General features: G+C 39.4%; 1 protein-coding gene and 1 long non-coding RNA gene across 2 annotated transcripts; one reads left to right on the forward strand and one right to left on the reverse strand.

Annotated features, from left to right (window-relative positions):
• Positions 1 to 2465: 2465 nt before the first annotated feature.
• Positions 2466 to 5128, forward strand: LOC149846432 (uncharacterized). The gene is made up of 4 exons (XM_089997989.1): positions 2466 to 3015; positions 3151 to 3433; positions 4513 to 4594; positions 4784 to 5128. Exons 1-4 carry the CDS (start codon positions 2715 to 2717, stop codon positions 4979 to 4981), a joined length of 864 nt encoding a protein of 287 aa, XP_089854115.1. The 5' UTR covers positions 2466 to 2714; the 3' UTR covers positions 4982 to 5128.
• A 1192-nt stretch (positions 5129 to 6320) lies between these two features.
• LOC149846433 (uncharacterized) lies at positions 6321 to 8570 on the reverse strand. Its single transcript, XR_016430523.1, has 2 exons — positions 8489 to 8570; positions 6321 to 6555 (listed from the first exon to the last, which is right to left on the reverse strand). It is a non-coding gene; the product is annotated as an uncharacterized LOC149846433 (long non-coding RNA).
• Positions 8571 to 16842: the final 8272 nt, after the last annotated feature.

Below are 16842 nucleotides of genomic sequence, written 5' to 3' on the forward strand. Positions count from 1 at the left end.
CGTTCTTTATCAGAAATTTTATCTCTATTCTCGCTTTTATCTCCGCACGTGTTTTTTATTTTAACCTCCATCTCCAGTTCATTCTTCCTTTCGTGTTCTCTATCCCCAATCCAAACAAGGCAAGGCGGGATGGGACCCCATTTCTTCGATCCTTTCGTCACTGTTACCTTTCATTGTTAGAGGAAGAAAAAAGAGGAAAATGGGAACTCGCATGGCTTGTTAGAGGAAAAAAATATTAGAGATTTGAGAAAGGGTTTTATATTAGGGTTGATATATGTATAAGAAAACCCATATCTTCATATGGGTTTTCCTTCAAACTTGTTCGGACACGCCGTATAACATCGGGCATCTTTTAAAAAAACAATTTTAACTGCCGTTAAATGTGCATTTTTCTACCCAAACTTTTAGCAACGGTCATTAAAAGTTTGCAGCACAAAAAAAAAAGATGACAGTGCCAATCAACGATGATGCTTCATCCAAACAAAAATACATGTTTCTCTCTCTCTCTCTCTCTCTATATATATATATATATATATATATAACAACAACAATAACAACTACGTCTTCATTCCAAAACAATTGGGGTCGGCCATATGAACCAACAAAGAAAATCATTATGGGTCTTCCACATGAATCCTTCTCCTCCATTCATTTTTATCCAATGCCATGTCCTCGGTGAGGTTCAAAGCATTCATATCTTTTCTTATCACCTCCATCCATGTCTTCCTAGGCCTACCCTGACCTCTTTTAACTAATATATTTTCTCATTTCTCCATCCTTCTAACTGAAGCATCATTAGGCCTTCGTCGAATATGTCCAAACCACCGTAAATGATTCTCTCTCATCTTATTTTCAATGGGTGCAACACCTACCTTCTTACGTATGTTCCGAATCTTATCTTTTATTGTATTTTCACACATCCATCTCACCATACGCATCTCAGTTACACTCATTTTTTGAATATGATCTCTCTCTATATATATATGTGTGAGAGAGAGAGAGATTTTATAACATGTATAAGGGTATAATAATAATTTTTTTAACAAAGATGAAGGATGGGGCAAGGCAGGGCGGGTGAGGTGCTGTGTGGGGGGGGGGGGCAAAAAAAAGCTCATCCCCGCCTCCATCCATGTATGGGTTTTGATTTTAACCTCCATCCCTGGTCCATTCCCCCGTTTCATATCCTCTATCCCTGGTCCAAACTGGAAAAGGTGGGGCAGGGCACTGTTCTCTCCCCCCGGTGTACTGCCATCCTTAGTTTTTAGTTTACACAATAACGCTTGAGAGAATTGAACCCTGGCTGCCCGTTTAACCGTCCAGGCCCCTTGGGGTTTATAGCCCGATGACATTTTTTCCTTCATTTTTACATATACAGCACGACCATGTTTAAAGTAATTTGCTTAATTTGAAAATGAGTCACATGACAAGGCATCAATCACTCCGGCCGCCCCCCCTCCCCCTGAATTGTGGTTTGTCCTTATTAAATGTAAAAAAAAAAGTCTTCAGTTGTTTTTCTTTTTGACAAAGAAAGCTGGGTTAGGCAGACTCCTACCAGTTATACAACTATACCACAAGGATTCGAACTTGCAACGTTCTAACCCAAGGTGACTTACACTAAGTGCTCCTACCACACAAGCGGAGCCCCCTGTTGGACTGGGTCAGGGGCTCCGCTTTTTTTTAACATCAAAGGAACCCTCACCGAGAACTGGGTCACTTGGCGGGCTCACCTACCTGCGAGATAAACTCCGGGTTGAGGGCAGGACCACCGAAAATTACATCAGTTTGATAAGAGATCAGAGAGCCTAGTGAAAACTGAAAAGTATGACTAATTTTGTGGAAGCCAATGGAAATTTTACGAAAGCCCAGTGAAAAGTATTAATTGTAATTTTATGAATGCCAAATGGGCCACTAATCACTACGACAAACTGTTTACACCATTCATTGCTTTTTACACCCTTACGTACCCATCAAATTTATTTACCCATTTACCCATCTACCCATCATGGTCCCTACGATTGTGATGCGAAATTACACACTAAGGGGTTTGGCGTGGTGGGATGGGCCTAGGCCGTTTGACCAGCAGCCTAGGTTCAAATTCCATGAGTGTCACCCCTGTGTAAGCCGAAGCTTGGTGACTCCCAGGGGTCGAGGGGTAAGTCCTCAGAGTTTTACGCTGACAGAACAGTGGCCGTAACTACAGCTGAGCCAGCACAGGTCTCTGCCCTTGGGGCAGTTTCTCCAAGTAAAAAAAATTGTGATACGAAAATAATTGTGTCCACCATTTCCATCATGGTGAATGAATGACATTAAAAAGTGAAGCGATTGGTGTGCAAGACAAATAGACTATTAAATGCACATTCTTCACCTCCATCCTAAAAAATTGATGGTTTCTTCCTCAGAAAAAAACAAAAAACAAAAAAACAAATCAACTTGAAGTAGCACCTTGGAGCATGGGTACAGAAATCATGGTAAATATTTTTTTTTCAATTAAAACACCTCCTCCCATGGATGCACTCGCTCTATCTAACAAATGAAGATGCTAGCTGTATCTTGTTTGTTTGACAGGCGCAATCACAAGTGGTACCAATTCTGAGATTCTTCAAGAGAGAGAGAGAGAGAGAGAGCTTTTCTTTAGGGGACCAATTGCCTCTCTTAGAACAGGACGCATGCACACTGCTCTCTCTCTCTGAACCAGGCTTCATCCCCAAATCCCAATGTCTTTGTATGACAACCCCATTTCAGGAGCCACAGATCCTTCTCTCACTCACACCAAGCACTACCCCACTTTAACCAATCATTCTAGGAAGAGCATTTCTTCAAAATGGGAGGAAGCAGAAAAATGGGTACTGAAACCCAGCCCTTTACATCCCCTTCACTCTCCACATTCACCACAGAACATCAAAGCAAACAAGAGAAATGGTAAACAGCTCCCATCATCATCCACTGTGATTCCTCATCCAGACCAACACATGGGAACATCTATAGCTGATGACCTGCCAAGGAATTCTCTCAAAGGTATAAGTTTTTTAAGCTTAAAGGAAGGCTTAGTTCTCCTTATGCTTTCTGATTGCTCTCCTTTACTTTTCTCCTTTGTTTCTTCAGAGCCTTTAAGCGTGGTCTTTTCATGCATAATTTATTTCTTTCTGCAAGGCAACTGCAATGGTTTGGAACAGGTAGAAGCTAGCCAAGCGGCAAGAAACAGAGAGACACAGAGTCTGAAGAGCAGGAAGAGTTCTTCCCCTTCTAGACATAATACTCCAGCAACATCTTCTACTGTCTTGAGCAGCAGTGGAATGTTTGATGGGAGTTCACTTGATAAGTGGAACCCCCGAGAGGAAAAGGAAGAAGTGGTGTGGAACAGTTTGGAACATGGAGTTGCTGGAGTAGGGAATTATGTGCCAGATGAGAAGGAAAGCAGGCAATGGTGCATCAGGTATGAAGATCCTTTCCCCTTTCTCTTGGCCTATGCACCTATCCACTTGGCAAATTACTGAATCTTCCCTTGAATTATGATGGGCAGGTCTTGGTAAAAATAAGTAAACCATATTAGAATGTGCCTTGAAGATTTCCCAGAAGACTAAACCACCCATGATTTCCAATTTAAGGCAAAATTTCTAGATTCACAATTAAACATATCTAGAGTTCCAGCCTGAAATTAGAATTATCCAGGTTCCCTCTCATTGCTGTGCGAAGATTCTCAGTTAAACCACCTTTTTGTTCCTCAGGTTGCCCTGCATTATGTTGAAAGAGGCCCTACTGGTGGGATTCTCTTTACCGTATCTGATATTTGCTTTTTTAAGTGCATAACACTTTTTAAAAGACAGCTTGAGCTTCACACACACACGCACACAGGTAGATTTGCGATATTATGATGATATTTTCATTATTTTTATTTTTTTCTAATATTCCAAACATGATTTTTCCTTTTTATTTATATTTTATATTAGCACTTTTATTTCTTTATTTTTCCCAAAAAATAAAACATATTCTTTTATTTTTTTGGTCAAATTTTCATATTTTCAATAATCCAGGCCCTGAATCGGCCCGACATTAGAAAATGGAGAGAGAGAGATAGACCTGGGGTTAAGGGATATTACATAAATGGCAAAAAGAAACTTTCCCAAGTATTATTGAAAAAAGTAAAAGAAAAAATATCATACAGAAAAATCTCCATGACTAATACAACACTAAAACCTACTCTATTTTTTTGAGCTGTTTTTTTCATATTTTTTAAATTTATGTAATCCAGGTGCTGAATCGGTTCAAGATACTTAGGAAAACAAAATAAAATTTATGTCAAAATTCGTTTTATAACTTGTGTGTGATACTGAGGTTGAGGAATACAGTGTTCAATAAATATGACAAACTTTGCCAAGTATCATTGAAAAAAGAATATCATATAGAAAAACCCTTCTGGCATTTGCAAGGTGATTTTACAACAATCATTGATTCCGGTATTTAGGAGGCTAATTCCAATTTGAAAGCCAGTAGAGGATGTGTTTTGAGTTTCAGGTGTCACAGAGAGGAGGCAAAGATCCAAGCTTGGATAAACTTGCAGGATGCGAAGGCTGAGGCAGAGTTGAAAAAAATGGAGGTAATTAGAAAATTCCCCATCATTCCTAGAATTGTTCTTAATGTCTCATCATCAATCGTTATCATATGAGCTTCATGTTGGTTTTGTAGTTGCTAAAATATCTTAGAACCGTTGAAGTGAAACATATTATCGTATTAAGGTTTTGCTTCCCAAGTCCAAGAAAAGCTAAAAGAATATTTCTTCCCTCAGCTGAAAATAGAGAGGATGAGATCAAACATGGAAGACAAGTTAATGAAGAGGATGGCAGCAGTTGATAAGAAAGCAGAGAAATGGCGAGCGGCAGCAAATGCAAATCACTCACACCACATCTTGCTGGTATCTCAGAAAGCAGAAAGGATGAAGTCCACAGATGACTCCAGCTATCATCGCCCTGCTTGTTTTAATTAAAACTCAACCGGAGCTTGGTGCTTTCAGTTTGTGCTAGTGGTTGATCATTGTTACTGAAACTTGTATAAAGAAACAAAAAGTTTGGAGACAACCGATGAACTTGGATCAAATGTACCAAGCTCTATTCAAAGATTTCAGATTCGATAAGTCCATGATACTCAGAAAATAAGTATTTCACTAGCATTTATCAACACTACTAAGTAGTAGAGGAGCTTTACAAGTTTGGCCGTCTGTAATCTACATATCCTCAAATCCTTCTTCGTCTCCATCATCTTCTGCCCTCTGTAATTCTCTCCTCCAAGAATCCACCTGTAACGTACAAGAAATGCGCTATCCTTACAAGCTAGTTATGTGATGAATGGGGCAAAAGAGGAAAAAGAAAAAGAAAGGTAGCCTTGAAACCATCCTAAGCAAGCTTGCAGAACCAAAAGACTATTGGACCACTCCCAATGACAATGAACAATGTTTCATAATACCAGCCACCACAGACCAATGCTGCCAGGACGTGCACCTTCCTGATGCACCAGATGGAGCCCAACCCCTTAGAAATAAAACTTGCAAGAACATAATTGGTGGGGTGAAGCGAAAAAACACTTTTCCTATATGGTTACAAACATACTTTGAACTGAAACTATTGCTGTCCTGACTGGGATACTGAAATGCAACTCAGATCAGGTCAGCACTTGGTACGAATTGGGTTGATCCAAAAGTTCCTCATCAATCCAGTGTGACTTAAAGAGAGTCAAATGAACTTAGTAGGGCACGTGGGCCCTGTCATGAAAATGATGTGAATCCCAATGCACTCTGAAATGGATCAAGAACCAACAAATACAATGTATTTGAAGACATATTTATCATAGAAATAACAATGGAACACAAGACTTAAAAAAATAAACAATTTTCATTAAAAATGAGATTCAAATAATACAAAAGAAATGCAAAATTACAAACACTACAACAAAGCAGTAGATTAGCGACGACCACATTCCGTCGCTAATCCGTCGCTAACATGGTTAGCGACGGATTAGCGACAACGAGGCGACAATATGCTTACATCGCGAATATTTCGACGCTAACTGGCGACGGAATTATTCCGTCGCCAGATCCGTCGCTAATTGCGACGGAATAATGAGCGCTATATTCCATCGCCAATCCGCCGGTACTAAACGGCGACCACGGCTTGGCGACGGATTTACTTTCGTCGCTATGCCGTCGCTAGATTAATATAAATAGCGACGGATGGTTCCGTCGCAAACACGAAAAAAAATTTAAAAAAATTTATTTGAAAATTAAATACCGAGCAATTTCTATTTCCTGTACAATTTATATTTCCTGTAAATAAAAAACAAACCACACAAAAAATTTCATATAACAACAATCTACAACAATTAATCGTTCCACCTTAAAATTAAGAAGTTTAATTATTTTCAATTCAACAATTACAATTAGGAAACATAAAAAAAATAGAACTTCTTCAACACAGTCCTCTAATCATCGCCAAGATTTTGTGCGTCTTCTTGTTCATTGTCTTTATCTGTCCCTTCAGCTCCACTACGCTGATTATCGCTAGCAGCCTACACAAGAAAAGAACAGTCAGTATTGATAAACAAAATATAATGAAATAAATTACACACTATATGTGATTCTATCATGTGCTCATGTGTGATCTAAGGCAATAAAAAAACTCTATATGTGATTCTATCATACTCATATGTGCTCTAAGGCAGACAAAAAGTTTTATATATATATATATATATGATTCTATCATGCTCATATGTGCGCTAAGGCAGTCAAAAAATTGAATATGTGATTATAGCAAGTTCATATGTGTTCTAAGGCATCTAGAAAAACTCTATATGTGATTCTACCATGCTCAGATGTGCTTTAAGGCAGGCAAAAAACTATATATGTGATTCGATCATGCTCGTATGTGTGCTAAGGCAGTAAAAAAATTGAATATGTGAATATAGCATGCTCATATGTGCTCTAAGGCAGGTAAAGCAAAAAATTTTATATGTGATTCTATCATAAATGATATATAGCATGTTCATATGTGTTCTAAGGCAGTAAAAAACTCTATATGTTATTATAGCATGCTCATATGTGTGCTAAGGCAGTCAAAAAACTGAATATGTGATTATAATATGCTCATATGTGTTCTTAGGCAGTCAAAAAACTAAATATGTGATTATAGCATGCTCATATGTGTTCTAATGCAGTCAAAAAAACTTTATATGTGATTCTATCATGCTCATATGTGTTCTTAGGCAGACAAAAAAACTTTATATGTGATTATAGCATGCTCATATGTGCTCTAATGCAATAAAAAAACTCTATATGTTATTATAGCATGCTCATATGTGCTCTAAGGCAGTCAAAAAACTGAATATGTGATTATAACATGCTCATATGTGTTCTTAGGCAATCAAAAAACTGAATATGTGATTATAGCATGCTCATATGTGTTCTAATGCAGTCAAAAAAACTTTATATGTGATTCTATCATGCTCATATGTGCTCTAAGGCAGACAAAAAGTTATATATATATATATATATATATATATATATATATATATATATATATATATATATATATATATATATATGATTCTATCATGCTCATATGTGTGCTAAGGCAGTCAAAAAATTGAATATGTGATTATAGCATGTTCATATGTGTTCTAAGACATCTAGAAAAAACTCTATATGTGATTCTACCATGCTCAGATGTGCTTTAAGGCAGACAAAAAACTATATATGTGATTCGATCATGCTCGTATGTGTGCTAAGGCAGTCCAAAAATTGAATATGTGATTATAGCATGTTCATATGTGCTCTAAGGCATCTAGAAAAACTCTATATGTGATTCTACCATGCTCATATGTGCTTTAAGGCAGGCAAAAAACTATATATGTGATTCGATCATGCTCGTATGTGTGCTAAGGCAGTCAAAAAATTGAATATGTGATTATAGCATGCTCATATGTGCTCTAAGGCAGGCAAAGCAAAAAAATTTACATGTGATTCTATCATAAATGATATATAGCATGTTCATATGTGCTCTAAGGCAGTAAAAAAACTCTATATGTTATTATAGCATGCTCATATGTGTGCTAAGGCAATCAAAAAAACTGAATATGTGATTATAATATGCTCATATGTGTTCTTAGGCAGTCAAAAACTATATATGTGATTCTAGCATGCTCATATGTGTTCTAATGCAGTCAAAAAAACTTTATATGTGATTCTATCATGCTCATATGTGTTCTCAGGCAGGCAAAAAAACTTTATATGTGATTATAGCATGCTCATATGTGCTCTAATGCAATAAAAAAACTCTATATGTTATTATAGCATGCTCATATGTGCTCTAAGGCAGTCAAAAAACTGAATATGTGATTATAACATGCTCATATGTGTTCTTAGGCAGGCAAAAAGTTATATATGTGATTCGATTATGCTCATATGTGTTCTAAGGCAGACAAAAAACTGAATATGTGATTATACCTGAGAGGGACCTGGAATCGAAGATCCCCTATCCTGAACAGCGGCCTTGATCTCATTTCGGAGAAAGGGGGCGACGGTGTATTGGAAGTAGTTATTCAGTGATTCATTAATGATTTCGCGTACATCATCACCGGAAAGAATAGTCGGCTGCTTGGAGCTTATGTCGGTGCAAGAAGTCGGTGAGCCGTAACTGGAAGAACCAACAACTGGTGAAGTGTTCATATTACTCCCAAACCCGAACACGCGACCTTTTTTGGGTTCACCTGCTGCAGTCACCCATGCTGTAGGATCAAATGATGGATGCTGAGTAGCATCATCGCCATATCGCTCTACCATCTGTTGCTCATATGCCTCCTACAAAATAATGTTTAAAGTATTCATTAATAATTAATGATAACATTATGATAACTTGCATATATATTGCAATGATTATTAATAGAATTAATACATACCGTTGTCGTTCTCGCCTTCTCTGATACGAAGACTCTCGTGGTCTTCCGTTTATGTGTTTCTACAAACACATCTTTATATGGTACACTGCCTCCTTTTTCTGCTTCCTACGAAGTTAAATGACAAAAGATTTAGTACACAAGTTTGCAACAATACTTATAAAATTAATATTATATATTGATGAGTTACCATTTTCTTTAAGTGGCTCCCAAATGTCTTAGATCCACCTGTGTGTAGATGGGCTTCGGGCATCTTTGATCGATTTTGTGCAGCCTTCGCAGAGCGATTTCTAAATGCATCTCCCGCCCACTTATCGCACATTTCATCCCAGTAATCTCTCCTGATAGTAATAGGACCATGGCCCTTCCACAGTAATGGATCATCTACTACGCCAGATGCTTTTTTTGCTGCAGTCTTCATAGTGTGCAGCATGTCTGCAAATCGATTGACAGCCACCTTCTGCCACACCTTCCTTGCATTATTTTCTTCCATCGTAGTTGCGAAGCGATTCGAAGCCTACAAATATTTTCAGTCATTCTGTAGACATTGCTTAAATAAATTAACTATGAAACACATTAACTATGAGGAACAACTGTATACCATAAATGAGGACCACAATCTGTCTAACACCTCCTTTGGGTACTCTTTTCATTGAGCAACTGGTCCTAGTAGATGTTGAAGAAGTGAATTCCTAATCTCCCGTACTACTTCTTGTGGCTCAAACCTCGTGCTGCACATGAATTGTTACACAGTAAATATCAATATAAAATATTTAAAAGATATGCAATAATTGAAAACAAAATACTTACGGTCGATTATCGATATACACTATTCAAATGAGTCTTCTTGTGCCAGCCTGAGAAGACCCTGTTTCCTGTGTTAGATGTTGACTTGTGTGATCAACTGGTGTAGGTGGGTCGTGTACAGGCGCAACATCATCTGTAAAAAAATACATTAGAAATTCTCAGAATGCGCATTTGAACTAATCAAGCATCCAATTAGTTATATGATATACCTATCACAGGAGCCCGTGAAGATGAAGGTTGAGCCTGGCTACTACTGGATGAGCGACCACTATAACCTCCACGAACCATATTCTAACAAATAACATATGTCATACAATACATTCAAATAATTCACATCAAGTATTACAATGCATTCAAGTCATTCACATCAAGCATTGCAATGCATTCAAATAATTCAAATCATTCACATCAAGTATTGCACTAATTCAAATCATTCGTTGCATAAATTATAATACATTCAGATAATTGAAATCATTCACACCAAGTATTGCAATACAACTCACATCAAGTATTACAATGCATTTAAATAGAGGTTTGTAGTATAAGATTTTGCTCACTGGCTTGAGAATTCTTCCTCGTCACTAGTTTGACTTTTTTCTTCTTCTTCTTCTTCTTCTTCATTGTTTGCTCATCCACTTGGTACATCATTTGGATCACATTCCTCTATGAATGTTTCATCGGCCAATGGAGATATGACATGCATATAATGCGCAACATCGTGACCATAAGCGAAGTCATAGACATCATATGATTGATAGTAATTATTGTCTTCAGCTAACTCATCTTCCTGTAACTGATCATACTCGGGGTATAGTTTGGATTTCACCTTGCAAACTGCCCACCATTCATTTCTATCTGACTTTTTTATACTCGGATATGAAGTATAATAAACTTGTTGAGCTTGCGAGGCTAATATGAATGGTTCATATGTTCCAAACCTGGATTTATGATTCACCTCCACAATGCCTGAAGCTTTGTCGAGTCTTGTTGCAGTTGGATCAAACCAATGATACTTGAATATCGTAACCCTGTTATTCATGCCTAAGTAAGTCAACTCCATTATTTCCTCTATAACACCGTAGTAATCATGTTCATTTTCACCGTAGCTGCTACCCTTGACACACACGCCACTATTTATCGTTGATTTGTTTATACCGTAGTCTTTTGTATGGAATCGATAACCATTTACGATATACTCGTTCTAGCATTGCACAACTTTGGTCGGACCATTTTCTAAATCACATATTTCTTGATCTTTAACATCACTATGGCGAACCTACGCACAGACATAAACAATTATTGTGATCACGATCAATTAAGTAACTTAGTGTTGTTTATAAGTACAAAATTTATGTTAGCTTCTTTACCAACTGTTTCAACCACTCCACAAACTTAGTTTCACGTTCTTTTTGTACTTCTGCATCAGTGAGATGTGAAACTTCGCTTTGCAACTCCAGATCAAATCGTCTGCAAACTACAAATACTTATATTACCGAGCCATGTATCCACATATAGAACATAAAATGATTTATAATTGAGTTGCATATATATATACTTACTCGATGTATGGGTCGATCGCTGAGCAATTAAAAAGAATATAGATGTGTGCTGCATCTTGCTCTCGATCTGTCAATAGCCTTGATCGGCAACTACCAAATGCATGCCCAAGTGGTTGAAATATCGACAGCTTGTCAGCTACAGTTACTTGTTCTCCATCATCGTTACGGGGCGGGCATGTGTAACGTGTTGGAATATGAGGTTCGAAGTACATAAATGAGAAATTTGAAATCTCTTCTAAAGTGTACGCCTCACAAATAGAGCCTTCTACTCTTGCTTTATTATGAACCTTTTTTTTAGGTCGAACATGCATCTGACAAGAATATACATTTTAAATTTTAAATATTTGTCATTAAAGAGACAAATATAAAAAAACATATACCTTTCAAATGGGTACATCCATCGATATTGCACAGGGCCACCAACCCTTAGTTCATATGGCAGATGTATGATCAAATGTTCCATAACATCGAAAAATGATGGCGGAAATATCTTTTCTAACAGACAAACAGTGGTGATGACAGAGTCCTCGAGATTCTTTACATCTGATACAACGACCTCCGATGCGCACAATGTTCTGAAAAATCCGCTCAACTCAGACAATACCCCCCATATAGGTTTGTCTAACATATCATAGAATGCTAGGGGTATCAATCGTTGCATAAAGATATGACAATCATGGCTCTTCAACCCATATAACTGTCCATCGTCAATCTTCACAGCCCGAGCAATGTTAGAGACATATCCATCTGGAAATCTCAGTTGTCTCAACCATTGACATACATGTTTTATTTGATCAGGTCCGAGCACGTACTTCGCCTTTGGTTTCAGTACTTTGCCATTATACTCTTTGAGTTCCAATTCTGGTCTTTTACATATTAATTTTAAATCCATACGGGCCTTCGGATTATCCTTCGTTTTTCCTTTAATATTCATTATTGTATTGAACACATTATCAAACACATTTTTCTCTACATGCATCACATCCAAATTATGTCGTATCAATAGGGTCGGCCAATACGGTAGTTCCCAAAAAATAGATTTTTTCATCCAATTGTGATCCTTCCCAAATCCACGGAAGGGTGTAGGACTGCGGGCATCTGTTAATACATCTAGAAAGTATCGCAATCTTCTTAGAATCTCTATGCCGGACAATCATGAGGATGGACCTTCTGTTTCAGTTGTGCCTGCTTTAAATGCATTCTTTTGACGTCGGAACGGATGATCGCTGGGTAGAAATCGACGATGGCACTCAAACCAGCAAGGCTTCCTTCCATGCCTCAATCTAAAAGCTTTGGAATCCTCCATGCAGTACGGACAAGCCAACCTCCCATGTGTGCTCCAACCAGATAACATACCATATGCAGGGAAGTCACTGATTGTCCATAGAACAACGGCCTTCATGTTGAAATTTTGTTTTTTGTGGGCATCATACGTGGTAACACCGTCATCCCACAATACTTTTAATTCATCAATCAATGGCCTTAGATATACATCAAGATTTTGGCCAGGTGAGGTCAGACCATGGATCAACAGAGACAAGAAAAGATTTGGACGTTTCATACACAAGCTTAGTGGAAGGTTGTATGGAGTTACAAATACTGGTCAGCATGAGTATGGAGTTGATCTACCCCCAAATGGATTAAATTCATCTGTACATAGACCGAGTCTAACATTTCGCACTTCCATTGTGAAGTTCTGATGAGTACGATCAAAGTGCTTCCAAGCTTCAGCGTCAATAGGATGCGTGATCTTGTTTTCATCGTGTCGAACTTTATTTGCATGTCATCTCATGTGTTTAGCTGTCCTTGAAGACATATACAATCGCTGCAATCTAGGAGTGATAGGAAAGTAGCGGAGCGACTTGTATGAAACTTCCTTTGATCTCGTGCTACCATTGCCTCTTGTCTTTGGCTTGAACCGAGGATGCCCACATGACGGGCATGATATGTCGTTTTCCTGCTCCTTGAAATACAACATGCAGTGATTTGGACAAACATCAATCTTTTTGTAACCCATACCTAGAGCGTTGACCATAACTTTCGCACGATAGAAATTTTGTGGCAATTTCTCATCTTTAGGCAACATACTCTTCACAATCATGCACAAACGGTCAAAACATGATTGACTCAAATTATACTCGGACTTCAAATTCATTAGTTGAAGAACTGCAGACAAGATAGTGTGACTCTCACAACCATTCCAAAGTGGCTCATCAGCATCTCTAAGTAAATCATAAAATCTACTAGCTGCATCGTTTGGTGATTCTTCATCTATGGCAGTTCTTACATCACTAGAACTCATAGCAGAACCCAGTTCTGTTCCTGCGGCATTAAATATCAAATTCGTATATGGATTATCGTGCACCACATTCACCCGTGCATCAAAATCGTTTCTAAATTCTTCTCCATGAAACGTCCAGTTCTGATAATCACTCACAAAACCCTTTCTGTATAGGTGATGTCTAACGCCATGAGGTTCTACAAATCGATTATTCTTACAAATCTTGCAGGGACACCTAATCCGACCTGTGTGATCTACTGTACTGACACTTGCCGTTGCAAATTCAATAAAACTGTCAACACCATCCATATATTCATGCGATAACTCATTGTCCACTATCCTACGGTACATCCATTCACGGTTTGCAGTCATTCTGTCGTATGATGTTACGAATAGTATCCTAATGAATTAAAAAAAAAACAATCAGAATGCTACGATGAAGAAAATATCAAATTTATCATGCAATATACTATGTCAAACAATAACAAGAATTTTGATGCATGTATTGATAACTTAATATTTTCATGTGCAAACTATTAATGACATGATACAATCATTTGAAGCATGCTTTTATTATAAAATTTTACATGGAAGTCAAAATCAAATTGAAAGTAACTACATGCAAGCATGGATACAATTACATCAAACATTGCAATACATCATAATCATTCATATCAAACAAATGGCAAACATGTACCTGCAGCAAACACACTTCAATATCTCACTAACTACTACCATGCTTAGCATGGACTCCGTACTCCAAAAATAAGAACACTTTCATATTCCTACATTAAAATCATGCTCAGCATGATCTCCGAACTCCAACAAAGCAACCCTAAATATCAACAACTAAGTGAGTGTGTGAACAATAAAGTGTTACATCTAATAAATTAAATAACATGTGATACGCTTGCATCACTTACTCACCACGGGTATTTACCCGATTTGCATTGTTTTTGTCATTTACTTACCACAGGTGGCTGAGCACGAGTTGGTTCCGTTGAAAAATCTGCACAAAAAAATGCAGTTTTAAAAAAAACTCGCCACAAAAAAAAGGCAGTTGTTCCGGCAAGGGGTCGACTCCCCTGCTGTTCCGGTAGAGGGTCGACTCCCCTGCCTGTTCTGTCATGGGGTTAACCCCCTGCCGGAACAGGCAGGGTGTTAACCCCCTGCCGGAAAGGCAGGGGGGTCGACCCCCCATGTCGAAAACGCAAGGGTTAAACCCCTGCGTTTCCGGCACGGAAGAGGGTTAAACCCCCTGCCTTTATGGCAGGGGGTTTAACCCCTGCTGGAAACGCAGGGGTTAAACCACCTGCGTTTCAGGCAGGGGGTCGACCCCCCCTGCCGGAAACGCAGGGGGTTAAACCCCTTGCCGTGCCGTAAAGGCAGGGGGTTAAACCCTCTGCCGTGAAGGCATGGGGGATCGACCCCCTGCCGGAAAGGCAGAGGGTTTAACCCCCTGTTGTGTCGTCATCCTTTTACGGCAACGGCACGGTAGGGGGTCGACCCCCTGCCTTTCCGGCACGGCAGAGGGTTTAACCCCCTGCCTTTCCGACAGGGGGTCAACCCCCCTGCCGGGGTCGACCTGCTGGAAACGCAGGGGTTAACCCACCTGCGTTTCCGGCAGGGAAGGGGTTAAACCCCCTGCCGTAAAGGCACGGGGGGTCGACCCCTTGCCGGAAAGGCAGGGGGTTTAACCCCCTGCCGGAAAGCACGGCAGGGGGTCAACCCCCCGTGCCTTTATGGCAAAGGGTTTAACCCCTGCGCTTACGACAGGGGGTCAACCCCCCATGCCGGAAAGCACGGCAGGGGGTTAAACCCCCTGCCTTTCCGGCAGGGGGTCGACCCCCCATGCCGGAAAGCACGGCAGGGGGTCGACTCTCCTTGCCGGAAATGCAGGGGGTTAAACCCCCTGCGTTTCCGGCAGGGAAGGGGGTTAAACCCCTTGCCGTAAAGGCACGGCAAGGGGTCAACCCCCCATGCCGGAAAGCACGGCAGGGGGTTAAACCCCCTGCCTTTCTGGCAGGGGGTCGACCCCCCATGCCTTTCCGGCAGGGGGTCGACCCCCCATGCTGGAAAGGCAGGGGGTCGACCCCCCTTCTTGAAACGCGTAGGGCGGGCGAACCTGTCTCCGGCGAGGCGACGGCTCGGGCAGAACGTGGGGCGGCAGGCGACGGGGCGGCGGCGGAAGGCGACGGGCTGCGTAGGGAGGGCGGGAGAGAGGAAACAGGAAAAGAGGGAAAAGGGTTCTGATCAGATTTACGCGAAAATTAGCGATGGATTGGCGACGGACTTATTCCGTCGCTAAGCCGACGCAAATATATACAACTCCTTAGCGACGGAATATGTTTGTCGCTCACGGCGTCGCTAAGTAGCGACGGAAAAATACAGTCGCCCCATCCGTCGCTAACCGCAGCATGTTGTTGCGACAAAACTAGTCTGTCGCTAAGTCATCGCTACTTAGCGATGGCTTAGCGACGGAACATTTTCCATCGCTACATCTGCGAATATCACGAAACGTAGCGACGGATTAGTGACGGTCGCTAAGCCGTCGCTAATTGGCGACGAAAAAATGTCGTCGCTACTATCCGTCGCTAGTTAGCAATTTTCTTGTAGTGAAAAAGCCTTACTACAATCACTCAATACACTAAAACCTACTTATACACTTTCTCAAACCTCACATATACTTATCTATAACGGAGAGAAAAGAGTAAAAGGAGAAAAGAGAGCTCCTTCTAGACCGGAGAGGGTTAAACACCTTTTTCAATGGCTAGAAGTCAACCAATGTTGACTATATATATATATATATATATATATACAAAAGAATGCATCCATCTTAACACCCTCTCTCCCTCAAACTTATAGTGTTTCATTGTAAGTTTGAAATTATAAAATGAGAAACTCATTATATAAAATGGTTTCATAGATTTCAACAATTTCTTCCACTTGGTGCTTCTTTAGAGAGTGTTCAATCATATGCTCCATTACACAGAGGATCTTTAAAATCATCAATTTTGGATATGCTCAAAATGTCTTTAGAATCATCAATACCATAAATATTTGAAAAACCTATAAAAAAAGCAAAACAAAAACAATCTAACAAGAGATAGCTATATATATATATATATATAATGGAGAAAGGATGGCCAAACACACAAAGATATAATATATAGAAAATAAGTCAATTTAACAATTTTTTAAAAACAATTAGAGGGTGAATTAATTTTTAAAAGATCATTAATTTCAAACGTGATAGTC

Source organism: Nuphar pumila, chromosome 2 (assembly GCF_984573655.1).
Source record: "Nuphar pumila chromosome 2, dmNupPumi1.hap1.1, whole genome shotgun sequence".
Taxonomy (NCBI): Eukaryota; Viridiplantae; Streptophyta; class Magnoliopsida; order Nymphaeales; family Nymphaeaceae; genus Nuphar; species Nuphar pumila.